At 57.7% G+C, this 23,618-nt stretch overlaps 3 protein-coding genes across 3 annotated transcripts; 1 reads left to right on the plus strand and 2 right to left on the minus strand.

The window, feature by feature from the left end:
- Positions 1-341: 341 nt before the first annotated feature.
- APOE (apolipoprotein E) lies at positions 342-6,604 on the minus strand. The gene is made up of 4 exons (XM_075018914.1): positions 6,587-6,604; positions 3,487-3,537; positions 2,251-2,389; positions 342-880 (listed from the first exon to the last, which is right to left on the minus strand). Exons 2-4 carry the CDS (start codon positions 3,527-3,529, stop codon positions 553-555), a joined length of 510 nt encoding a protein of 169 aa, XP_074875015.1. The 5' UTR covers positions 3,530-3,537; positions 6,587-6,604; the 3' UTR covers positions 342-552.
- A 2,469-nt stretch (positions 6,605-9,073) lies between these two features.
- Positions 9,074-9,873, plus strand: LOC142026002 (uncharacterized). The gene is made up of 2 exons (XM_075018749.1): positions 9,074-9,652; positions 9,703-9,873. The coding sequence occupies exons 1-2, from the start codon at positions 9,206-9,208 to the stop codon at positions 9,871-9,873; spliced, it is 618 nt and encodes a 205-aa protein (XP_074874850.1). The 5' UTR covers positions 9,074-9,205.
- Positions 9,752-17,993, minus strand: TOMM40 (translocase of outer mitochondrial membrane 40). The gene is made up of 9 exons (XM_075018788.1): positions 17,795-17,993; positions 17,149-17,216; positions 16,975-17,067; positions 16,767-16,868; positions 15,026-15,131; positions 13,170-13,292; positions 12,989-13,065; positions 12,789-12,891; positions 9,752-10,065 (listed from the first exon to the last, which is right to left on the minus strand). The coding sequence occupies exons 1-9, from the start codon at positions 17,991-17,993 to the stop codon at positions 9,926-9,928; spliced, it is 1,011 nt and encodes a 336-aa protein (XP_074874889.1). The 3' UTR covers positions 9,752-9,925.
- Positions 17,994-23,618: the final 5,625 nt, after the last annotated feature.

A 23,618-nucleotide genomic window follows, 5' to 3' on the forward strand; every position in this document is an offset into this window, starting at 1 on the left:
CCTTTAGGGGTGCTCAGTGCCTGTTATTGGGGTGCAAGGTGCCCTTTTGGGGTGCTGGGTGCCCTTTAGGGGTGCTCAGTGCTGGTTTTTGGGGTGCAGGGGTTCATTTTGGGGTGCTCAGTGCCTGTTAGTGGGGTGCAGGGGGGTATTTTGGGGTGCTGGGTGCCCTTTTGGGGTCCTCAGTGCCTGTTATTGGGGTGCTGGGTGCCCTTTAGGGGTGCTGGGTGCCCTTTTGGGGTGCTCAGTGCCGGTTATTGGGGTGCTGGCTGCCCTTTTGGGGTACAACCTGCCCTTTTGGGGTGCAGTGGGTGCCCCCCCCCACAAAACCACATCCACGCCTCTCCCATCACCATTTATTGGGGTGCACCCCCGCATCCATCAGCGTTGGGGTGCTCAGCACCCTTTCTCGGGGTGCACCTCATCACACCCCACCACCCCGGGGGCCATATATATATATATATATATTTCTCTATCTCCACGTATATATATATATATATATTTTAATTTTTTTTTAATTTTTTTGGGGGGGGGCGCACCCTTCCGCCAACAACCTCAACTTTCCGCAACTCGAGGTGCGCCGGGGTCCCCCCAAACCCCCTCCCCGCCCCCCCAGCTCCGCCGCAGGCTGGCCACCCCGTCCCCTATAGCTTGGCTATAGGCGTCCCACCGCCGGCGCAATTCGTCGCCGTCCCGGTTGAGGCGTTTCCGCAGTTTTCGGCCGTAGGCGGCCCCCCGGCTCTTCAGCTCCCCCCAACTCTGCTCCAACGCCCACCGCGCTTCCGACCCGTATTCCGACGCCCGGCTCCCCGCTTCCCGCGCTTCCGCCCGCAGCCGCTCGCTCAGGGCGCTCGCTTGGCTTCCCAGTTCCTGCGCCAGGACCCTATAGAGAGGAATTTGGGGGGTGACCCCCCACCTATGTCATTTTGTCCATAGGGGAAGGGGCTCGGCGATGTCCCGGGGGGGTCCGTTGGAGCCCCTACGGGGGGTCTTGGGGTCAATTCGGGGGGTGCTGAGTCTTCGTGGGGTCTATCAAGACGCTATGGGGTCCGTAGGGTGCCTATAGGGGCCATGGGGTGTCTGTAGGGGCCATGGGGTGTCTATGGGGTCAATGGGGTCTTTATAGGGTCAATGGGGTCTCTATAGGGTCAATGGGGTCCCTATGGGGGCGTTGTGGGGTCAACTTGGGGGGAGCTGAGTCTTCGCGGGGTCCACCGAGACGCTATGGGGTCCATAGGGTGCCTGTAGGGGCCATGGGGTGTCTGTAGGGGCCATGGGGTGTCTATGGGGTCAATGAGGTCTTTATAGGGTCAATGGGGTCTCTATAGGGGCCATGGGGTCTCTACAGGGTCAATGGGGTCCCTATGGTGGCGTTGTGGGGTCAACTTGGGGTGCGCCAAGTCTTCATGGGGTCCATTGAGACGCTATGGGGTCCATAGGGTACCTAGAGGGTCTATGGGGTCTCTATAGGGTGAATGGGGTCTCTATGGGGTCAATGGGGTCTCTATAGGGGCCATGGGGTCTCTATAGGGTCAATGGAGTCCCTATGGGGGGTCGTGGGGTCAATTCGGGGGGTGCTGAGTCTTCGTGGGGTCTATCAAGACGCTATGGGGTCCGTAGGGTGCCTATAGGGGCCATGGGGTGTCTGTAGGGGCCATGGGGTGTCTATGGGGTCAATGGGGTCTCTACAGGGTCAATGGGGCATCTACAGGGTTTGTGGGGTCTCTACGGGGTCCATAGGGTCCATGGGGTCTCTATAGGGTCCATGTGGCATCTACAGGGTCCATGGGGTCCCGATAGGGTCCGTGGGGTCTCTACAGGGTCCGTGGGGTCTCTATAGGGTCCACGGGGCATCTATAGGGGCCATGGGGCATCTATAGGGTCCGTGGGGTCTCTATGGGGTCCGTGGGGTCTCTATAGGGTCCACGGGGCATCTATAGGGTCCGTGGGGTCTCTATAGGGTCCATGTGGCATCTACAGGGTCCGTGGGGTCTCTACAGGGTCTGTGGGGTCTCTACGGGGTCCATGGGGTCTCTATAGGGTCCGTGGGGCATCTATAGGGACCATGGGGCATCTATAGGGTCCGTGGGGTCTCTATGGGGTCTGTGGGGTCTCTATAGGGTCCACGGGGCATCTATAGGGTCCGTGGGGTCTCTATGGGGCCCATGACATCCCTATGGGGCCCATGATGTCCCTATAGGGTCTATGATGTTCCCCCCCCCAAAAAACCCCCCCCCCCAAACCCCAACTCACCGCAGCTTCTGGAGGAGGGGGGCCCCCCGCAGCCGCGCCGTCGCGTTCTCGGCCGCCTCCCCCAGCAGCCCCAGGTACCCCCAAATCCGGCTGCCCGGGGGGGGGGCGGTCTCGGGGGGGGCCAGCTCCGCCCCACAGCCTGCGGGAATTTGGTTGGGTTTTTTTTTTTGGGGGGGGGGGCGGTGACCCACTTGGGGGACCCCTCTCTAGCACCCCGAAAAAAATCTTCCTTTTCCTATTTGGGGTGCCCCCCCCCAAATCTCCATTCTCTAAGTTGGGGTGCCCCCCCCCCCAAATCCTATTCCTTTTTTTGGGTGCCCCCCCATTCCCCTTCCCCAATTTGGGGTGCCCCCCCTCATCCTCATTCCCCTTTTGGGGTCCCCCCCAATCTCCCTTCCCCAATTTAGGGTAACCCCCCCCCCAAATCCTCTCACCTATTTGGGTGCCCCCCCCCCAATTCCCCTTCCATGATTTGGGGTCCCCCCCCCAAATTCTCTCCCCCTTTTTTGGGTGCCCCCCCCAATTCCCCTTCCCCAATTTGGGGTCCCCCCCAAATCCCCCTTCCCCAATTTGGGTGCCCCCCCCCATTCCCTTTCCCCAATTTAGGGTGCCCCCCCAATCCTCTTCCCCAATCTTGGGTGCCCCCCCCATTCCCCTTCCCCAATTTAGGGTGCCCCCCCCAAATCCTCTTCCCCTTTTTGGGTGCCCCCCCAATTCCCCTTCCCCAATTTGGGGTGCCCCCCCCCTAGATCTCCCCTCCATATTTTGGGGTGCCCCCCATCTCCCTTCCCCAATTTGGGATCCCCCCCCCAAAAAAATTCCCCTTCCCCAATTTAGGGTGCCCCCCACATCTCCCCTCCCCAATTTGGGTGCCCCCCCATTCCCCTTCCCCAATTTGGGGTGCCCCCCCATCTCCCTTCCCTAATTTGGGGTCCCCCCCCAAATCCTCTCTCCCTCTTTTTGGGTCCCCCCCTCCCCTCCCCAATTTGGGGTGCCCCCCCCAACTCCCCTTCCCCAATTTAGGGTGCCCCCCCAATCCTCCTTCCCCTTTTTGGGTGCCCCCCCACCCAATCCCCCTTCCCCAATTTGGGGTCCCCCCCCCCCCCAGCCCCATAGCGGGCATGCCAGATTTGGGGGTCCCAGTTTGGGGACACTGGGGGGGGGGTGACACTGGGAGGGGGGTGACATTTTGGGGGGGGGGTGGTGACATTTTTTGGGGGGGGGGGTGACACTCACCCGCCAGCAGCGTCGCTGCCACCAGCACGACCCAGAACTTCATGGTGGCACCTGGGGGGGGGGGGGTGTTGGGGTGAAGGGGCCCCCCTTTGTCCCCAAATTGTCCCCTTTGTCCCCAAACCGCCCCCACCCCAAAACTGTCCCCTTTGTCCCCAAATTGTCCCCTTTGTCCCCAAACCGCCCCCTCCCCAAAACTCTCCCCTTTGTCCCCAAACTGCCCCCACCCCAAAAGTCTCCCCTTTGTCCCCAAACTGTCCCCAAACCGTCCCTGTCCCCAAAACTGTCCCCTTTGTCCCCAAATTGTCCCCTTTGTCCCCAAACCGCCCCCACCCCAAAACTCTCCCCTTTGTCCCCAAATTGTCCCCTTTGTCCCCAAACTGCCCCCACCCCAAAAGTCTCCCCATTGTCCCCAAACTGTCCCCTTTGTCCCCAAATTGTCCTCATTGTCCCCAAACCGTCCCCTTTGTCCCCAAATCGTCCCCATCCCCAAATCGCCCCCTTTGTCCCCAAATTCTTTCTCCCCTTTGTCCCTAAAGTGTCCCTTGTCCCCAAACCATCCCTGTCCCAAAACTGTCCCCTTTGTCCCCAAATTGTCCCTTGTCCCCAAACTGTCTGTCCCCAAATCGCCCCCTTTGTCCCCAAATTCTTTGTCCCATTGTCCCTAAAGTGTCCCTTGTCCCTAAACCGTCCCTTTGTCCCCAAATTGTCCCCTTTGTCCCCAAACTCTGTCCCCAAACTATCCCCATTGTCCCCAAATTGTCCCCTTTGTCCCCAAACTGTCCCCAAATTGTCCCCTTTGTCCCCAAACTTCTGTCCCCAAACTGTCCACTTTCTCCCCAAACCGTCCCTGTCCCCAAACTGTCTCCTTTGTCCCCAAACTGTCCGTCCCAAAACTGTCCCCAAATTGTCCCCTTTGTCCCCAAACTGTCCCTGTCCCCAAATCGCCCCCTTTGTCCCCAAACTGTCCCCAAATTGTCCCCTTTGTCCCCAAACTGTCCATTCCCAAACTGTCCCCATTGTCCCCAAATTGCCCCCTTTGGCCCCAAACCGTCCCTGTCCCCAAACTGTCCCCAAATTGTCCCCTTTGTCCCCAAACTGTCTGTCCCCAAACTGTCCCCTTTGTCCCCAAACCGTCCCTGTCCCCAAACTGTCCCCTTTGTCCCCAAACTGTCCCTGTCCCCAAATCGCCCCCTTTGTCCCCAAACTGTCCCCAAGTTGTCCCCTTTGTCCCCAAACTGTCCATTCCCAAACTGTCCCCATTGTCCCCAAATTGCCCCCTTTGTCCCCAAACCGTCCCTGTCCCCAAACTGTCTCCTTTGTCCCCAAACCGTCCCTGTCCCCAAACTGTCCCCAAATTGTCCCCTTTGTCCCCAAACCGTCCCTGTCCCCAAACTGTCCCCAAATTGTCCCCTTTGTCCCCAAACCGTCCCTGTCCCCAAACTGTCCCCAAATTGTCCCCTTTGTCCCCAAACTGTCTGTCCCCAAACTGTCCCCTTTGTCCCCAAACCGTCCCTGTCCCCAAACTGTCCCCTTTGTCCCCAAACTCCCCCCATTGTCCCCAAACTCCCCATTTTGTCCCCAACCCGTCCCCTTTGTCCCCAACTTGACCCTTGTCCCCAAGGTCCCCAACCTGCCCTCTTGCCCCCAACGTCCCCAAATCCGCCCCCTTTGTCCCCAAACTGCCTCCGTCATCCGCCCCCTGTCCCGAATGCCCCCAACCTGTCCCAAAATTGTCCCGATTGTCCCCAAATTGTCCCCATTGTCCCCACACTGTCCCAATGTCCCCCAAACTGTCCCAAATGTCCCCAACCTGTCCCAAAATTGTCCCGATTGTCCCCAAATTGTCCCCATTGTCCCCACACTGTCCCAATGTCCCCCAAACTGTCCCAAATGTCCCCAACCTGTCCCAAAATTGTCCCGATTGTCCCCAAAGTCCCCGAATTGTCCCCAACCTGTCCCAAAATTGTCCTGATTGTCCCCAAATTGTCCCCAAAGTGCCCCAATGACCCCAAAGTGTCCCCAACCTGTCCCAAATGTCCCCAAAGTGTCCCCAATCTGTCCCAAACCTGCCCCCTTGTCCCAAAATTGTCCTGATTGTCCCCAATCTATCCCAAATGTCCCCCAAATGTCCTCAGCTTGTCCCCAAAGTCCCCCAAAATGTCCCCAAATGCCCCACAACCCCCGTCCCCAAACTGCTCCCGTCCCCAAAGTGTCCCCAATGTGTCCCAATTGTCCCCAAAATGTCCCTAAATGTCCCCAAAGTCCCCAAAATGGCCCCAAACCCAACCTGCCTCCGTCCCCAAATGTCCCCAAAATGTCCCCAAATGGCCCCATCCCCAAATGTCCCAAAATGTCCCCAAATGTCCCCAACCTGCCCTGTCCCCACATGTCCCAAAATGTCCCTAACTGTCCCCAATGTCCCCAAAATGTCCCCAAATGCCCCACAACCCCCCCGTCCTCAAACCACCCCCCTCCCCAAAGTGTCCCCAATGTCCCCAAAATGTCCCCAAATGGCCCCGTCCCCAAATGGCCCCAACCTGCCCCATCCCCAAATGTCCCAAAATGTCCCCAAACTGTCCCCAATGTCCCCAAATGCCCCACAACCCCCCCGTCCCCAAACCGCCCCCCTCCCCAAAATATCCCCCATGTCCCCAAAGTGTCCCCAATGTCCCCAAAAGGCCCCATCCCCAAATGGCCCCAAATGGCCCCAAATCTCCCCAAAATGCCCCTGTCCCCAAACTGTCCCCAATGTCCCCAAAATGTCCCCAAATGTCCCCAACCCCAAATGTCCTCAAATCTCCCCAAAATGCCCGTCCCCAAAATGTTCCCAATGTCCCCCAAATGGCCCCAAATGGCCCAAAATGTCCCCAAATGGCCCCAAAATGCCCCCTGTCCCCAAACTGTCCCCAATGTCCACAAACTGTCCCCAAAGTGTCCCAAAATGTCCCCAAATGCCCCCAACCTGCCCCCAACCCCCCCGTCCCCAACCCACCCCCCTCCCCAAAATGTCCCCAATATCCCTCCAATGTCCCCAAAATGTCCCAAAAGTCCCCAAAATGCCCCCAAATGTGTGTGTGTCCCCCCCCCGTGTCCCTGTCACCTGTGGGGTCCCTCTGGCTTCGCACCCACCCTGGGGGTGGGGTGGGGGGGTCCTTAAATTACCCCCAGGAGGGGGCGGGGCGGAGGGAGGGGGGGAAAGGGCGGTGCCGGGGCGGGGCGGGGGCAAAGGTCACCCCGCCACCACCCCACCCCCCTCCCTCCAAGCCATTGGGGGGGACTGGGGGGGGCACCCCCAAAAAAACCCTCCTCTTTTTCTCTCCACCCCCCCCAAAAGCACCCCAAAATTTGGGGGGGGGGGGTTGGGGGGGGGGTCCCCCCACCTGTGATGTCATCGTGTCCCCCCGCCCCGCCCGGGCACGGCCCATGTTGGACTTGGCCCCCGACGTGGCGGGGGGGGGGGCAAAGTCCAAAGGGTGGGGGGGGAAGGGCGATTTTGGGGGGGGTGGGGGTGGGGAGGGGCGCCCCGTCATTGGGGTCGAGCCCCTAAATTAGAGGGGGGGGGTGAAACCCCAAAATGGGGGAGGGGGAGGGCCAAAATGGGGGGGTGAACCCCAAAATGGGGGGTTGAGCCCTAAAATGGGGAGTGAACCCCCAAAATGGGGGGGTGAGACCCCAAATGGGGGGGGTGAACCCCCAAAATGGGGGGTGAGCCCAAAAAGGGGGGTGAGGGCCAAAAAGGGGGGGGGTGAACCCCAAAATGGGGGGAGTAAGACCCCAAAAGGGGGGGGTCGAACCCCAAAATGGGGGATTGAGCCCCAAAATGGGGGGGTGAACCCCAAAATTGGGGGGAGTAAGACCCAAAAAGGGGGGTGAACCCCAAAATGGGGGGGTGAACCCCAAAATGGGAGATTGAGCCCCAAAATGGGGGGGTGAGCCCCAAAATGGGGGGAGTAAGACCCAATAAGGGGGGGGTGAACCCCAAAATGGGGGGGTGAGCCCCCAAAATGGGGGGGAGCCCCGAAATGGGGGGGGTAAAACCCAAAAAGGGGGGGTGAACCCCAAAATGGGGGGAGTAAGACCCCAAAATGGGGGGGTGAACCCCAAAATGGGGGATTGAGCCCCAAAATGGGGGGGTGAACCCCAAAATTGGGGGGAGTAAGACCCAAAAAGGGGGGTGAACCCCAAAATGGGGGGGTGAACACCAAAATGGGGGGGTGAGCCCCCAAAATGGGGGGGAGCCCCGAAATGGGGGGGTAAAACCCAAAAACAGGGGGTGAACCCCAAAATGGGGGGGAGTAAGACCCGAAAGGGGGGGGGTTGAACCCCCAAATGGGGGGGGAGCCCCAAAATGGGGGTGTTGAGCCCCCAAAATGGGGGGGGTGAGCCCTAAAATGGGGGGTGAGCCCCAAAATGGGGGGATTAAGACCCAAAAAGGGGGGCTGAACCCCAAAATGGGGGGGTGAGCCCCCAAAAAGGGGGGTAAACCCCAAAATGGGGGGATTAAGCCCCAAAATGGGGGGGTTGAACCCCAAAATGGGGGGGGTCAGCCCCACAATGGGAGGGGCGAGCCCCCAAAATGGGGCTGACCCCCCCAAATCGGCTTGGGGCGGGGAGGGGAACCCCCAAACTGGGAGAGAGGGGGGGAGCGGATGCCCCCCCAAATCGAGGCTGAACCCCACTTGCACCCCCCCCCCCCCAAAAAAAATTTGGTTTGAGGTATTTTGGGGGGGGTCCGAGGCATCCCCCCCCCAAATCTGGGGTGAACCCAGGATGGTTTTGGGGTACAGCAGCCTCCTGGCTTCCCCCCCCACCCCCAGGGCCCCCCCAAATCCCACTGACCCCCCCCCAGACTAATTTGGGGTGCCCCCCCAAACCCTATCGACCCCCCCCAAGACTAATCTGGGGTCCCCCCCCAAATCCCATCAGCCCCCCCAAGACTAATTTGAGGTGCCCCCCCCAAATATTGGGGTTCACCCCCCCGTTTTGGGGTGTCACACGCTTCAGGGGGGGCAAGGGATGTGGGGTGCAATGGGGGGGTCCCCCAAATTTTGTGTGGGGTGTCCCCCCCCCAAAATAAAGGCTGAGACCCCCCCAAAAACGAGGCCAGTTGCTTTATTGGGACTTTTCGGGCCCCGTGCCGCAATGGGGGGGGCCCCCCCAAATTTCTTTTGGGGGGGTCCCCCCCCTCTGCACCCCAAAATTGAGCCAGTCTCTGTCTGGGGTGTCCTCCTGGGGGGGGGGAGGAATTGGGGACCCCCCCCTCCTTCCTCTGGGGGGGGGGCAAGGGCAAAATGGGGGAGGACCCCCCAAAAATGGCCTTGGGGGGGGCCCCCGCCATGGGGGGGGACACGGTGGCCGCCGGCAGCTGTGGGGTGTTGGGGGAGGAAGAGGAGGAGGAAGAGGAAGGGGGAGGAGGAGGAAGGGCGGGGGGGGGAAGGAGGAAGAGGAGGGGAAGAGGAGGAAGATGGATGGGAGGAAGATGAGGGGGAGGAGGAGGAAGGGCGGGGGGAAGGAGGAAGAGGAGGGGAAGAGGAGGAAGATGGACAGGAGGAAGATGAGGGGGAGGAAGAGGAAGGCGAGGAGGAGGAAGGGGAGGAGGACAGAGGAGGCTGAAGGGGAGGAGGAAGATGAAGGGGGGGGGCGAAAAGGAGGAAGGTGGGGAGGAAGATGAGGGGGAGGAGAATGGAGGCGAGGATGATGAAGGACGGAAGTGAGGCCGATGAGGCCGAAGGGGAGGAGGAAGGTGAAGGCAAGGAGGAGGGCGGGAAGGAAAAGGATGAAGATGAGGGGGAGGAGGAAGGGGAAAGGGGATGAGGAAGATGAAGGAGAGGAGGAGGAAGATGAAGGAGAGGAGGAGGAAGGGGAGGAGGAGGAAGATGAGGAGGAAAAGGAGGAAGAAGGTGAGGAGGAAGATGAAAGAGAGGAGAATGGAGGTGAGGAAGAGGAAGATGAAAGTGGAGGTGAAGATGAGGAAGGGGAGGAGGAGGAAGATGAAGGGGAGGAGAATGACGTGAGGAGGAGGATGAAGAGAATGGAGGTGAGGAGGAAGGTGAGGAGAATGGAGATAAGGAGGAGGAGGAAGATGAAGGGGAAGAGAACGGAGGCGAGGATGATGAAGGTGAGGAGGAGGAAGACGAAGGGGAGAACAGAGGCGAGGATGATGAAGGTGAGGAGGACGAAGGGGAGGAGAACGGAGGCGAGGATGATGAAGGCGAGGAGGAGGAGGAAAGCGAGGAGGAAGACGAAGGGGAGGAGAACGGAGGTGAGGATGATGAAGGGGAGGAGGAGGACGAAGGGGAGGAGAACGGAGGCGAGGATGATGAAGGTGAGGAGGCTGGCAGTGAGGCCGATGAGCCTGGAGGAGGAGGAGGAGGCCGAAGCCGGTGAGGAAGACGAGGAGGACGACGTCGGTGAGGCGGACGAGGAGGAGGAGGAGGCTCTAGCCGATGGTGAGGCCGAAGCCGCAGTGGAACTTGTTCTTGCGGTGGTTGAGGAAGGCTCCCAGCGCCAGCGTCAGGGGCAGCGGCGGCAGCTTCTTCTCCAGCACCGCCCCCACCACCCAGCTGCTGTCCACCGAGCCTGGGGACAACGGGGGGGGCGGCGTCACCGGGGGGGGGCGGCGGCACGGGGGACGTGGGGACAACGAGGGGACGTCGTCATGGGGGACGTCGTGGGGGACGTGGGGACATCAAGGGGACGTCGTCATGGGGAACGTCATCATGGGGGACATCGTCATGGGGGACATCGTCATGGGGGACGTCATCATGGGGGACATCGTGGGGACGTTGTCATGGGGGACGTCGTCATGGGGGACGTCGTGGGGGACGTGGGGACATCAAGGGGACGTCATCATGGGGAACGTCATCATGGGGGACATCATCATGGGGGACGTCGTCATGGGGAACGTCATCATGGGGGACGTCGTGGGGGATGTGGGGACATCAAGGGGACGTTGTCATGGGGGACATCACGGAGGACATGGGGACACCAAGGGGACGTCATCATGGGGGACGTCATCATGGGGAACGTCGTCATGGGGGACATTGTCATGGGGAACGTCATGGGGACATCGTGGGGACGTCGTCATGGGGGACGTCGTTGTGGGGGACATCATCATGGGGGACGTCGTCATGGGGAACGCCATCATGGGGGACGTCGTGGGGACATCGTGGGGATGTCATCATGGGGGATGTCATCATGGGGGACGTCATGGGGACACCGTCATGGGGGACGTCATCATGGGGGACGTCGTGGGGACATCGTGGGGATGTCATCATGGGGGACGTCGTCATGGGGGACGTCGTGGGGGACGTGGGGACACCAAGGGGATGTCATCATGGGAGACATCATCATGGGAGACATCATCATGGGGGACGTCATCATGGGGGACGTCATGGGGGACATCATGGGGGACATGGGGACACCGAGGGGATGTTGTCATGGGGGACATCATGGGGGACATGAGGACATCGTCATGGGGGACATCACAGGGGACATGGGGACACCGAGGGGACGTCGTCATGGGGGACATCATCATGGGGGACACCATGGGGGACACGGGGACACCAAGGGGACGCTGTCATGGGGGACATGGTCATGGGGGACATCACAGGGGACATGGGGACACCAAGGGGACATCATCATGGGGAACATCACAGGGGACATCACGGGGGACATGGGGACACCAAGGGGACGTTGTCATGGGGGACGTCATCATGGGGGACATCATGGGGGACATGGGGACATCGTGGGGATGTTGTCATGGGGGATGTCGTCATGGGGGACATCATGGGGGACGTGGGGACATCAAGGGGACGTCATCATGGGGAACGTCATCATGGGGAACGTCATCATGGGGGACGTCGTCATGGGGGACGTCATGGGGGACATGGGGACATCGTGGGGACGTTGTCATGGGGGACGTCGTCATGGGGGACACCATGGGGGACATCAAGGGGACATTGTCATGGGGGACGTCATGAGGGACATCGTGGGGGACACCAAGGGGACGTCGTCAGGGGGGACGTCATGGGGGACATGGGGACATCGTCATGGGGGACATCACGGGGTCCCCCCTATTTTTGCCCTCCCCATATTTTTGGGATCCCCCCCGTTTTTGGGACCCCCCCATATATTTTGGGGACCCCCCCCTATTTTTCATGGGACCCCCCCTGTTTTTTGGGGTCCCTCCATTGTTGGGACCCCCCTATATTTTGGGGCCCCCCCCTATTTTCGGGTACTCCCTATATTTTGGGGACCCCCCCTATTTTTGGGACCCCCTTATATTTTGGGGACACCCCTATTTTCAGGGATCACACTATATTTTGGGGACCCCCCTATTTTTGGGAATCCCGTTATATTTTGGGGACCCCCTTATATTTTGGGGACCCCCTATTTTTGGATACTCCCTATATTTTGGGGTCCCCCCCATTTTCGGGGACCCCCCTATATTTTGGGGACCCTCCTATATTTTGGGGACGCCCCTATTTTCGGGGATCCTGCTGTATTTTGGGGACCCCCCTATATTTTAGGGACCCCCTATTTTCGGGGACCCGCCTGTATTTTTGGGACCCCCTATATTTTGGAGACCCCCCTATTTTCAGGGATCCCACTATATTTTGGGGTCCCCCCCATTTTTGGGCCCCCCCTATATTTTGGGGACCCCCCTTATATTTTAGGGAATCCCTATTTTTGGGGACCTCCCTATATTTTGGGGTCCCCCCCATTTTTGCCCCCCCCTATATTTTGGGGAGCCCCCCCATTTTTGGGTACTCCCTATATTTTGGGATTCCCCCCTACATTTTGGGGACCCCCCCTATATTTTGGGGATCCCCTATATTTTGGGGACGCCCCTATTTTTGGGCCCCCCCTATATTTTAGGGATCTCCTATTTTCGGAGACCCCCCCATACTTTTGGGACACCCCTATATTTTGGGGGTGCCCCTATATTTTGGGGTCCCCCCTATATTTTGGGACCCCCCTATATTTTGGGCCCCCCCCACCAATATTTTCAGGATCCCCCTATTTTTGGGACCCCCCCATATTCTGGGCACCCCCTACATTTTTGAGGCCCCCCCTATTTTTTATGAGACCCCCTATTTTTTTAGGGTACCCCCAATATTTTTGGGGTGCACCCCTTATTTTTTCGGGGGGGGGCGCACGGTCTACTTCAACCCCCTCCCCTCAACTCCCCCTCCAACCTCTCCCACATTTCCGGGGCGCCCCCCCCTCCAACCTCCCTCTCTCCCCCCCCAAATTATTGGGGTGCCCCCCCTATATTTTTTGGGGTGCCCCCCCCGTACCCCGAAAAAGCAGGTTCCCCTTGGGCAGCTCCAGCTGGTACCCGAAGGCGACGCTCGTGTCCTGCAGCCGGGTGCTGGCTTCGAATTCCACCCCCACCTGCAGCTAAAAAAAAAAAAAAATAAATTTGGGGGGGGGGTCACCCACTTTCCCCTATAGCACCCCAAAAAATAAAATATTTTGGGGTACCCCCCCTCTTTACCTGCTCGTTAGCTCGGTGGTAATAAGTCGCGTGAGCACCCGCTTGTCCCACCGTCAGGGTGCCGATCCAGTTGGGTGCTGGGGGGGGCGGAAAACGATAAAAAAAAAAAAAATTGGGGGGGGGGAAATGTGGATTTTTTGGGGGTTCCCCCCCCCAGCACCCCAAAAAATTTCGGGGTTACCTGTGTAACGGCCGGCGAGGGAGACGACGGTGCCTTCCTCCCCGGGGCGGCGGTGGTAAACCAGTTCCCCCCCCAGCGCCAAAGTTGGGGTGATGCTCTGGAGATAGTGGGCGACCAAAATTCCTAAAAAAAAAAAAAAAAAAAAATTTGGGGGGGGTCATTTTTTTGGGGGGGCACCCCAAAATTATGGGGAGGTGGGGAAGGATGCGTGAAGTGGGGTGTGGGGGGGTGAAATGGGGTTCCCATGGATTTTTGGGGTACCCCGCTATGGGGAAGTGGGGGGGCACCCCAAAAAACCTACGTCCGGTCCCTTGGATTTTGGGGTGCCCCAAAATGGGGAAGTGGGGGGGCACCCCAAAAAATTTATGTCCGCTTCCAAGGATTTTGGGGTGCCCCAAAAATGGGGGTTCCTTGGAATTTGGGGTGTCTTGGTAAAAGGAAAGTGGGGGCACCCCAAAAAACTACATCTGCTCCCGTGGATTTTTGGGGTACCCCGCTATGGGGAAGTGGGGGGCACCCCAAAAAATTTATGTCCGCTTCCAAGGATTTTGGGGTGCCCCAAAAATGGGGTTTCCTTGGAATTTGGGGTGTCTTGGTAAAAGGAAAGTGGGGGCACCCCAAAAAACTACATCTGCTCCCGTGGATTTTTGGGGTACGCCGCTATGGGGAAGTGGGGGGGCACCCCAAAAAAAGTAGGTCCAGCCACATGGATTTTGGGGTGCCCCAAAATGGGGAAGTGGGGGGCACCCCAAAAAAAGTATGTCTGGTCCCACAGATTTTGGGGTGCCCTAAAATGGGGTTCCCATGGATTTTGGGGTCCCCCTCTATGGGGAAGTGGGGGGCACCCCAAAAAAAGTACATCTGCTCCCTTGGATTTTGGGGTGCCCCAAAATGGGGAAGTGGAGGGGCACCCCAAAATGAGGTAAGTCCGCTCCCATGGATTTTGGGGTGCCCCAAAATGGGGTTCCCCTAGATTTTGGGGTGCCGCTCTATAGGGAAGTGGGGGGCACCCCAAAAAAAGTAGGTCCGGCCCCACGGATTTTGGGGTACCCCAAAACGGGGAAGTGGGGGGCACCCCAAAAAACTTTATGTCCGCTCCCAAGGATTTTGGGGTGCCCCCAAAATGGGGTTCCCTTGGAATTTGAGGTGCTCCTCTATGGGGAAGTGGGGGGGCACCCCAAAAAAAGTAGGTCCGGCCCCATGGATTTTGGGGTACCCCAAAATAGGAAGTGGGGGGCACCCCAAAAAAAGTATCTCCGGTGCAACGGATTTTGGGATGCCCTAAAATGGGGTTCCCTTGGATTTTGGGGTGCCCCTCTATGGGGAAGTGTGGGGGCACCCCAAAAAAAGTACATCCTCTCCCGTGGATTTTGGGGTACCCCAGAATGGGGAAGTGGAGGGGTACCCCAAAAACCTACATCTGTTCCCATGGATTTTGGGGTACCCCAAAATGGGGAAGTGGGGGGGCACCCCAAAACGAGGTATGTCCGGCCCCCTGAATTTTGGGGTTCCCCAAAACGGGGATCCCTGCGTCCCACGGATTTTGGGGTGCCCCCAAAATGGGGTTCCCTTAGATTTTGGGGTGCCCTCCTCCACAATACGGGGGTTCCCCAAAACAGGGTGTACCCCATCCCACAATATCAGGGTTCCCCATTTTGGGGGGGTCAGTGCACCCCCAAAATTTGGGGGTTCCTCATTTTGGGGCGCTCCCCTACCCCCTCCCCAACACCACGCTACCAAATTCATCCATCCTTATTTCAGGGAGATTCCCCTGATGACCCCCCAAATTTTTTTTTGGGGGTGTCCCTATTTTTTTTGGGGTGGGTCCCCCAATTTTTTTTGGGGGGGGTGCTTACCTGACCCCACCAAAATATCGGGGTTCCCCAGCGTGACGGCGGCCGTGAAATCAGCCCCCCGATATTCGCCGTCCACCTGCCAGTTGACGAACTTCGCCTGCTGCGTCTGGGGGGGGGGCGGAAAAATGGGGTGAACTGGGGGTCCCCCCTTTTTTGGGGGGTCCTTCTGTTTTTGGGGGGGTCCCCGCCATTTTTAGGAACCCCTCCCATTTTTAGAAAGTCCCCCTTTTGGGGGGAACGCTCATTTTTTAGGAGTTTCCCCATTTTTTTTTTGTCTGTCCCCCCGTTTTGGGGGGGGGCTGTTCTTTTTTGGGGGTCCCCCCCATTTTTTAGGGTTCCCCCATTTTTTAGGGTCCCCCTTTTTTTAGGGGGTTCCCCCTTTTTCTGGAGGATCCCCGTTTTTTTTGGAAAATCCCCTATTTTTTTAGGAGAATCCCTTTTTTTAGGAGATTTCCCTTTTTTGGGGGGGTCCCTCTTTTTTTTAGGGTCCCTCTTTTTTGGGGGTCCCTCTTTTTTTTGGGGGGTCCTCTTTTTTTGGGGGTGCCCATTTTTTTGGAGAATCCACTTTTTTTAGGAGGTTTCCCTTTTTTTGGGGGTCCCTCTTTTTTGGGGGGTCCCTCTTTTTTTGGGGGGTCCCTCTTTTTTTGGGGGTGCCCATTTTTTTGGAGAATCCACTTTTTTAGGAGGTTTCCCTTTTTCTGGGGGTCCCTCTTTTTTGGGGGGTCCCTCTTTTTTGGAGGGCTCCCCCATTTTTAGGGGTTCCCCCACTTTTAGGGGTTTCATGATTTTTGGGGGATCCCCCTTTTTTAGGGAGTCCCACATTTTTAGGGGGTTCGCTATTTCTTTTGGGGGTCCCCCCTTTTTTTGGAAGATCCCCCTTTTTTGGGGAGCCCCCCATTTTTTAGGGGATGCCCTTTTTTTTAAAGGGTCCCCCCTTTTTTCCCAGGAGCCCCCCCATTTTTAGGGGGTCTCCCCTTTTGGGGGGGATCCACTCTTTTTTAGGTGGTCCCCCATTTTTCAGGGCAGCCCCCCTTTTTTGACCCCCCCTTCTTTTTTAGGGGGTCCCCCTTTTTTCCAGGGGGGCCCCCTTTTTTTAGGGGGTCCCTCCTTTTTTTTTTTAGGGGCCCCCCCTTTTTTAGGGGGTCTCATTTTTTAAGGGTTCCCCCTTTTTATAAAGGGGTCCCTCTTTTATTTAGGGTTCCCCCCTTTTTTCCAGGGGTCTCCCATTTTTTTTTTAGGGGTCCCCCTTTTTTCCAGGGGTCCCCCCTATTTTTAGGGGGTGCCCCCTTTTTTCGTAGGCATCCCCCTTTCTTAGGGGATCCCCTTTTTTTAGGGGTCCCCCTATTTTTTTAGGTGCCCCCCCTTTTTTAGGGGGTCCCCCTTTTTCAGGGTTCCCCTTTTTTTAGGGGGTCCCTTTTTTAGGGATCCCCCTTTTCTTAGGGGGTCTCCCTTTTTTTAGGGGTCTCCCTTTTTCACAGGTCCCCCCCTTTTTTTGGGGCCCCCTTTTTCAGGGGTTCCCTTTTTTAGGGTTCCCTTTTTTAGGGGGTCCCCCTTTTTTTTAGGACCCCCTCCCACCTTTGCACATCCCCCATCTGTAAAAATCCCTCCATTTTCAGAGAGAAAACCCCCTTTTTTTCCAACAGGACCCCCTTTTTTCAGCAAACCACCATTTCTTGGTGTCCCCCATTTTCTGGGGGGGTCCCCTATTTTTTTTTGGGGGGGGGGACACCCCCAAATTTACCTGGAAAGCCACTTTGGAGCGGAGGCGCGTCGTCAGCTGATGGATAACTTGAGCGTTGAGGCTGCCGCTGTTGTCCATGTCGCCCACCAGCACCGGGAACGCCTGGAATTTTTTTTTGGGGGGGTGGGGGGGGGGGCAAACCCCTTAATTTAGGGGGGTTGGCCCCCCCAAAAAATAGGGTGGGGGTCCCCCAAAATCCTTTTCTTACCTCCGTGGGGCTCAACTGCTTCGTGCCGACGTAGGTCGCCCCGAAATGGTAGTTGGACTCCCCCAGGGTGCTGAGAGCGACTGTGTGGTTCACCTGTGGGGGGGGGAAGATTTTGGGGTGCTGGGGGGGTGCCCCAATATTTAATCCCCCCCCCCCAGCACCCCAAAAACTCACCTGGAAGTGGTTGCTGAGCCCCTTGTTCACCGTCAGCTTGACGCCTTCCATTTGGACGGGGAAGAGCTCTGGAGGGGGGGGGGAGCCCCAAATTTTGGGGGGGGAGTTGTAATTTTGGGGGGGGGGGGGCACCCCGGTTTTGGGGGGTGGGGGGGTGGGGAGGAGGGTTTTGGGGCGAGGAGGGGGGTTTAATGTGGGGTGGAAGGTTGGTGGGGGGGTGTACCCCCAGTTTTGGGGTGCGGGGGGGGGCAGAGAGGGATGGGGGGGCACTGGGGGGAACTGGGGTCTCGGGGGGGGGGGGGCACAGCAAGGTGGGGGGCACTGGGGGGGCCAGTGGGGATGTGGGGGGCACTGGGGGGCCCAGTGGAGATTTGGGGGGGGCCCACAGTGATATGGGGGGCACTGGGGGGGCCAGTAGGTATTGGGGGGGGGTCCAGTGGGGATTTGGGGGGGGTCCACAGTGATATGGGGGCACTGGGGGGAACTGGGGGGCCCAGTGGTAATGTGGGGGGGGGCTGATGGAGATGGGGGGGCACTGGGGGAACTGGGGGGGCCCAGTGGGGATGTGGGGGGGGCACTTAGGGGTCAGATTTGGGGCTGGGGGTCGTGGCTTTCCCCCCCCCCCCCAAAAAAAAACCCAACTCACCCTTGCAGCGGCGGTGGCACTCCTCGAAGGCGCCGGGGTTGGGGAGGGGGTCCGTCCCCCCCCCGGGTTCTGTGGGGCGGGGGGGGGGCCCCAACCCGCTGACGGGGGGGGGTCCCCCAAAACCGGGGGGGACCGGCAGGAGGGGGGGGGGGGCTGTAGGGGGAGGTGGGGGGGAGCCGGCGGCCAGGACGTTGCCCATGGTGAGGGGGGGGGGGGGGGGGCTGCAAAAAAGGGGGGGGGTCAGCATAAACACCCCCCCCAAAAAAAAAAAAAAAAAGCCCTTGGGGGGGGGGACACCCCAAAAATGTGTATGGCCCCCCCCCCAAATTCCCAGGGCTTGGTTATGGGGGGGGGGCTGCCCCCCCTTCAAACTCACCCCCCCCCAAAACTAAACCCCACGCATGAGGGGGGGGACCCCCCCCCCAAAAAAAAAAATCCCCCCCCCAAAAAAATCAAAACCCCCCAAAACCACCCCCCCAAATCGACTCCCCCCCCCCAAACACGAAGGGCCCGATCCTGCCCCCCCCTCCCGTCCAGCCCCACACTTGGGGGTCCCGATTCTGCCCCATATTTTTTGGGGGGGGCCCGATCCTGCCGCCCCCCCCCCCCCCCCCCCCCACGCCGCACTCACGCTGCGGCGGCCGGAGAGCGCGGCGAGCGCTTTAGCCCCGCCCCCTCCACCCCTATTGGTCTTCGCCGCACCCTTCCCGCCCCGCCGCTTGTTTCTATTGGTGGAAGCGCCGGCGGGGCACCGCCCCCCTGTGGCTTTTCCCCGCCTCTTCCGGTGAGGCCTAGCTGGGGAACGGAGCGGGGCGGGGGGGGGAAGAAGGTGACCGCCCCTTTCCTGCCCGGCGCGCTTTCCTATTGGTCGCCGCCCCGGCGTCGCCCCGCCTCCGATTGGTCGACGGCCGCTGCAAGGTCGGGCCGCCGGATCATAGAGTCGGCAAGGGCGCGCGGGCCGGAGCGGCCGAGGTGGGCGCCGCCATTTTGAGGCGGGAGTGGGCCGAGGAGGAGGAGGAGGAGGAGGAGGACCGGCGCCATGGCAACGGGGGGGGGGAGAAAGGGGGGGCGACCCCCCCATATGGGAGCTATAGCGGACTTCCCCCCCCATATGGGGGCTATAGGGGACCCCTGGCCTGTACGGCAGCTATAGGGACCCCCATACAGCAGCTATAGGGACCCCCCCCAATAGGGCAGCTGTGGGGACCCCCCCATACAGCAGCTATAGGGACCCCCACACACTATAGGGACCCCCCCCAATAGGGCAGCTATAGGGAACCCCCCCTCCAATAGGGCAGCTGTAGGGACCCCCTCATACAGGAGCTATAGGGGACTTCCCCCCCCCCCCATAGAGCAGCTATAGGGACCCCCCCCCAATAGGGCAGCTATAGGGACACCCCCATACAGCAGCTATAGGGACCCACACACACAATAGGGCAGCTACAGGGACCCCCCCCCCATACAGGAGCTATAGGGACCCCCCCACACAATAGGGCAGCTATAGGGATCCCCCCCATACAGCAGCTATAGGGACCCCCACACACAATAGGGCAGTTACAGGGACACCCCCCCCATACAGGAGCTATAGGGACCCCCCCCACAATAGGGCAGCTATAGGGTTCCCCCCCATACAGGAGCTATAGGGGACCCCCTACACAATAGGGCAGCTATACGGATACCCCCCCAATATGGCAGCTATAGGGGACCCGCCTATACAGCAGCTATAGGGACCCCCCCAATATGGCAGCTCTAGGGGATCCCCCCATACAGGAGCTATAGGGGACCCCCCCATACAATAGGGCAGCTATAGGGACCCCCCCCCCAATATAGCAGCTCTAGGGGATCCCCCCCCAAGGCAGCCATAGGGCCCCCCCCATACAGGAGCTATAAGGGACCCCCATAATAAGGCACCTATAGGACACCCCCCCCATATAGGAGCTATAGGGGATGCCCCGCAACGGGCTTCTTGGGGGTCAAGGCTCTTCAGGCTTTTTGCCTGGTGGGGGTCTCTTAAAGCGTTGGCTGGAGGAGGCGGTCTTCGTCCATGGAGCGTTGGGTGGAGAAGGTCTTCATCGTCCATGGAGCGTTGGCTGGAGGAAGTCTTCGTCATCCGTGGAGTGTTGGCTGGAGGAGGTCTTCATCCATGGAACGTTGACTGGAGGAGGTCTTCTTCGTCCATGTAGTGTTGGCTGGAGGAGGTCTTCATCCATGGAACGTTGACTGGAGGAGGTCTTCTTCGTCCATGTAGCATTGGCTGGAGGAGGTCTTCATCCACGGAGCGTTGGCTGGAGGAGGTCTTCGTCCTTGGAGCGTTGGCTGGAGAACATCATCTTCATCCATGGAGCGTTGGCTGGAGGTCCTTCCCAGTGCCAGAGCTTTGGGCGGTCTCTGGCGCCATTGGAGCTTCAGGCTCGAGAAGGTGTCCAGGCAGTTGTCATCCAAGGTTCGGAGGTAAGAGTTCGAGGTGGGCTCCAGGCAGACATCCTTCCAAATTTTGGAGGTAAGAGCTTGAGGTCTCCAGGCAGACGTCCTTCCAAATTTTGGAGGTAAGAGCTTGAGGTCTCCAGGCAGACATCCTTCCAAATTTTGGAGGTAAGAGCTTGAGGTCTCCAGGCAGGCATCCTTCCAAATTTTGGAGGTAAGAGCTGGGCACCATAACCTTCTCTTCCCGAGACATTGGAGATGGACCAACCCTACAAGCAGGTGCGTGACATGGTGACCACCACCAGCGGCGCGGGATGGGAGCAGAGGGAGGTGTTCATGTGCTGGAGGGAAACGGCGCTAACCCAAATCTTCCCCCAACTCCTCTCCTAAGCACTAACCCAAATTCTTGCCCTAAATCGTGTTGTAAGCACTAACCCAAATAACCCAAATCCTCGCCCTAATTCTTAAGCACTAACCCAAATCCTCGCCCTAACTCATATTATAAGTGCTAACCCAAATAACCCAAATCCTCGCTCTAATTCTTAAGCTCTAACCCAAATCCTCGCCCTAACTCGTATCGTAAGTGCTAACCCATATAACCCAAATCCTCGCCCTAATTCTTAAGCGCTAACCCAAATCCTCGCCCTAATTCTTAAGCACTAACCCAGATCCTCGCTCTACCTCGTAAGCACTAACCCAAATCCCCGCCCTAACTCGTATCGTAAGCACTAACCCAAATAACCCAAATCCTCGCCCTAATTCTTAAGCGCTAACCCAAATCCTCTCCCTAACTTGTAAGCGCTAACCCAAATCCTCGCCCTAATTCTTAAGCACTAACCCAAATCCTCAACCTAACTCGTATCATAAGCTCTAACCCAAATAACCCAAATCCTCGCCCTAATTCTTAAGTGCTAACCCAAGTCCTCGCCCTAACTAGTATCATAAGCACTAACCCAAATCCTCGCCCTAATTTTTAAGCACTAACCCAAATCCTTGCCTTAATTCTTAAGCGCTAACCCACATCCTTGCCCTAACTAGTATCATAAGCTCTAACCCAAATCCTCACCCTAATTCTTAAGCGCTAACCCAAATCCTCGCCCTAACTAGTATCGTAAGCACTAACCCAAATCCTCGCCCTAATTCTTAAGGCCTAACCCAAATCCTCGCCCTAATTCTTAAGCCCTAACCCAAATCCTCACCCTAACTCCTCTCCTAAGCGCTAACTTACACCTTAACCACTAACCCCAACCATAAACCAAACTAAACCTGACCTTTACTCTAACCCCCAACCTAGTCCTCACTCTAAACCCCTCTCAAAGCCTAACACAACCCTTAACCTTAATTAAGGTTAACGCTTAGCGTGACCCGAACACGAAGCCTAACCCCCCAAAATTAACCCTAACCCCTAACTCAACCCTAACCCCAAACCTAAGCCTAGCGCTAACCTCAACCCTAAACCCTAAACCATTACGGCCGGTGATCGGGGATAAACCTAACCCCAAGCCTAACGGTAAACCATAACTGCACTGCCAAACCTAATTAGTATTCCAGCTTTATTTGTCTTAAATTCCGCTTTTTTTTAATTATTAGTTTAGTCCTGACTGGGCGTAATTAATGCGTGTGGTATTTTAAGTCATAATTATGCCGGAGTTATACGTTAATTACACTCAAAGAGCACTCTAATTTTATTTATCTTAAAGTCTACTTTTTTAATTACTGGCTTAATACCATTTGGACGTAATTAATGCCCGTGATCTATTAAATAATAATTATGCTGAATTTATGCATTAATCACACTCAATCGGTATTCTCATTTTATTTTGAAATTAATTTTCTCATGCTACTTGGGTGTAATTAATGATAGCTTCATTAAATAGAAGCTGTAGCTTGTATGCATTCATTACACCTAATTAATTTCCTGTTTTTTTAATTTTTTATTTTGGGGGGGGGGGGTATTTTTGTCTGGAGTTTTAAAAACTGTTTTTATTGCTGGTTTATTTTTATTTCTTAACTTACAATTCTTACATTTTTGTTTATGCTAATGGAGTGATTAACACCCGCGTTGATGAAATAAAACCTAGGGTTGAGCTTATGCGTTAATTACTCCTAATTACAATCATACCCCTGAAGGACACCCCAAATATCCCCTAAAAGTGGGGAGGGGAACCCAGCCATGCGGCTGGGCTTAAGACAGCTTCCTCCTTCTTCTCCCTGGGCTCATTTGCATGCTCATTTGCATGCTCATTTGCATGGGGAGACCTATAGGGAAATTACCCCGGACTCCTGGGTCCCCTTGGTGGGGGAGGAAGTGTGTGTGGGGGGATCTTTTAGCCAAGGGGACCCAGGATTTTGGCGGGGGGGGGGCTTGGGTGGGGGAGCACCCACCCATGGGTGCCGGAAGACTTCCAGGCCACTAGATGGCGCTAGAGCACCATGGGTAGAGTTCTACCACCCTACCCCACCCCCAAAAAAATCTGGGGGGGGGGACGGGACGACACACGACACCCCCAGGCGTTCGGCAACCTTCTTCTCCCCACCATCATCACCACGATCTCCCAGGGGTCCGGGTGTGTCCATCCCCCCACCCCCCATCAGGATGTGCCCACCCCCCACCCCACCAAGGGACCCACGGGTCCCTCTTCTCCTCTTGGACCCAGGTGTCCAGATCTTCACCCCCCCCCCCCCCCCCACTTCAGCATTGACCACTCGTGGACCACAGTCTTGAATAAATATCTCGTGTTTGGGGTGGGGCTCTCTGGGGGAACAGCAGGGAGAGGAGGGGACCACCCCGTGGAGGCCACCACCCCATGGAGGCCATCAAGCCACCGAGAACATCGACCCCCACGGGGTGTCAACCCATGCAGAACGTCAACCGACGTGGAGAACATCGACCCCCACGGGATGTCAACCCATGCAGAATGTCAACCAATGTGGGATATTGACCCACGGAGGCCACCAACCAACATAGACCTCGGCTCCACGGAGGCCACCAACCAACACAGACCTCGGCTCCATGGAGGCCATCAAGCCATGGAGAACATCGACCCCCTACAGGATGTCAACCCATGCAGAACGTCAACCGACGTGAGATATTGAGCCATGGAGGCCACCAACCAACACAGACCTCGGCTCCACGGAGGCCACCATCCCATGGAAGCCATCAAGCCACGGAAAACATCAACCCCTACAGGATGTCAACCCCCACAGAACATCAGCTGATGCAAAATATTGACCCATGGAGGCCACCAACCAACACAGACCTTGGCTCCATGGAGGCCACCACCCCATGGAGGCCATCAAGCCATGGAGAACATCGACCCCCACGGGATGTCACCCCATGCAGAATGTCAACCGACGTGAGATATTGACCCATGGAGGCCACCGACCAACACAGACCTCG

The sequence above is a fragment of the Buteo buteo genome, chromosome 31 (assembly GCF_964188355.1).
Source record: "Buteo buteo chromosome 31, bButBut1.hap1.1, whole genome shotgun sequence".
NCBI lineage: Eukaryota > Metazoa > Chordata > Aves > Accipitriformes > Accipitridae > Buteo > Buteo buteo.

What these genes read in the sequence shown, in the direction of transcription:
- TOMM40 (XM_075018788.1), bottom strand. Translation starts at nt 17,993, where the DNA reads ATGGGCAACGTCCTGGCCGCCGGCTCCCCCCCACCTCCCCCTACAGCC. An exon ending in GCTCCAAAGTGGCTTTCCAG is followed by an intron (nt 15,132 to 16,766) that starts GTAAATTTGGGG and finishes CCCCCCCCCCAG; the next exon opens with ACGCAGCAGGCGAAGTTCGT. An exon ending in CGATATTTTGGTGGGGTCAG is followed by an intron (nt 13,293 to 15,025) that starts GTAAGCACCCCC and finishes TTTTTTTTTTAG; the next exon opens with GAATTTTGGTCGCCCACTAT.
- LOC142026002 (XM_075018749.1), top strand. Translation starts at nt 9,206, where the DNA reads ATGAGGCCGAAGGGGAGGAGGAAGGTGAAGGCAAGGAGGAGGGCGGGA. An exon ending in CAGAGGCGAGGATGATGAAG is followed by an intron (nt 9,653 to 9,702) that starts GTGAGGAGGACG and finishes GATGAAGGCGAG; the next exon opens with GAGGAGGAGGAAAGCGAGGA.
- APOE (XM_075018914.1), bottom strand. Translation starts at nt 3,529, where the DNA reads ATGAAGTTCTGGGTCGTGCTGGTGGCAGCGACGCTGCTGGCGG. An exon ending in GGCAGCGACGCTGCTGGCGG is followed by an intron (nt 2,390 to 3,486) that starts GTGAGTGTCACC and finishes AAATTCCCGCAG; the next exon opens with GCTGTGGGGCGGAGCTGGCC. An exon ending in CCCCTCCTCCAGAAGCTGCG is followed by an intron (nt 881 to 2,250) that starts GTGAGTTGGGGT and finishes TCCTCTCTATAG; the next exon opens with GGTCCTGGCGCAGGAACTGG.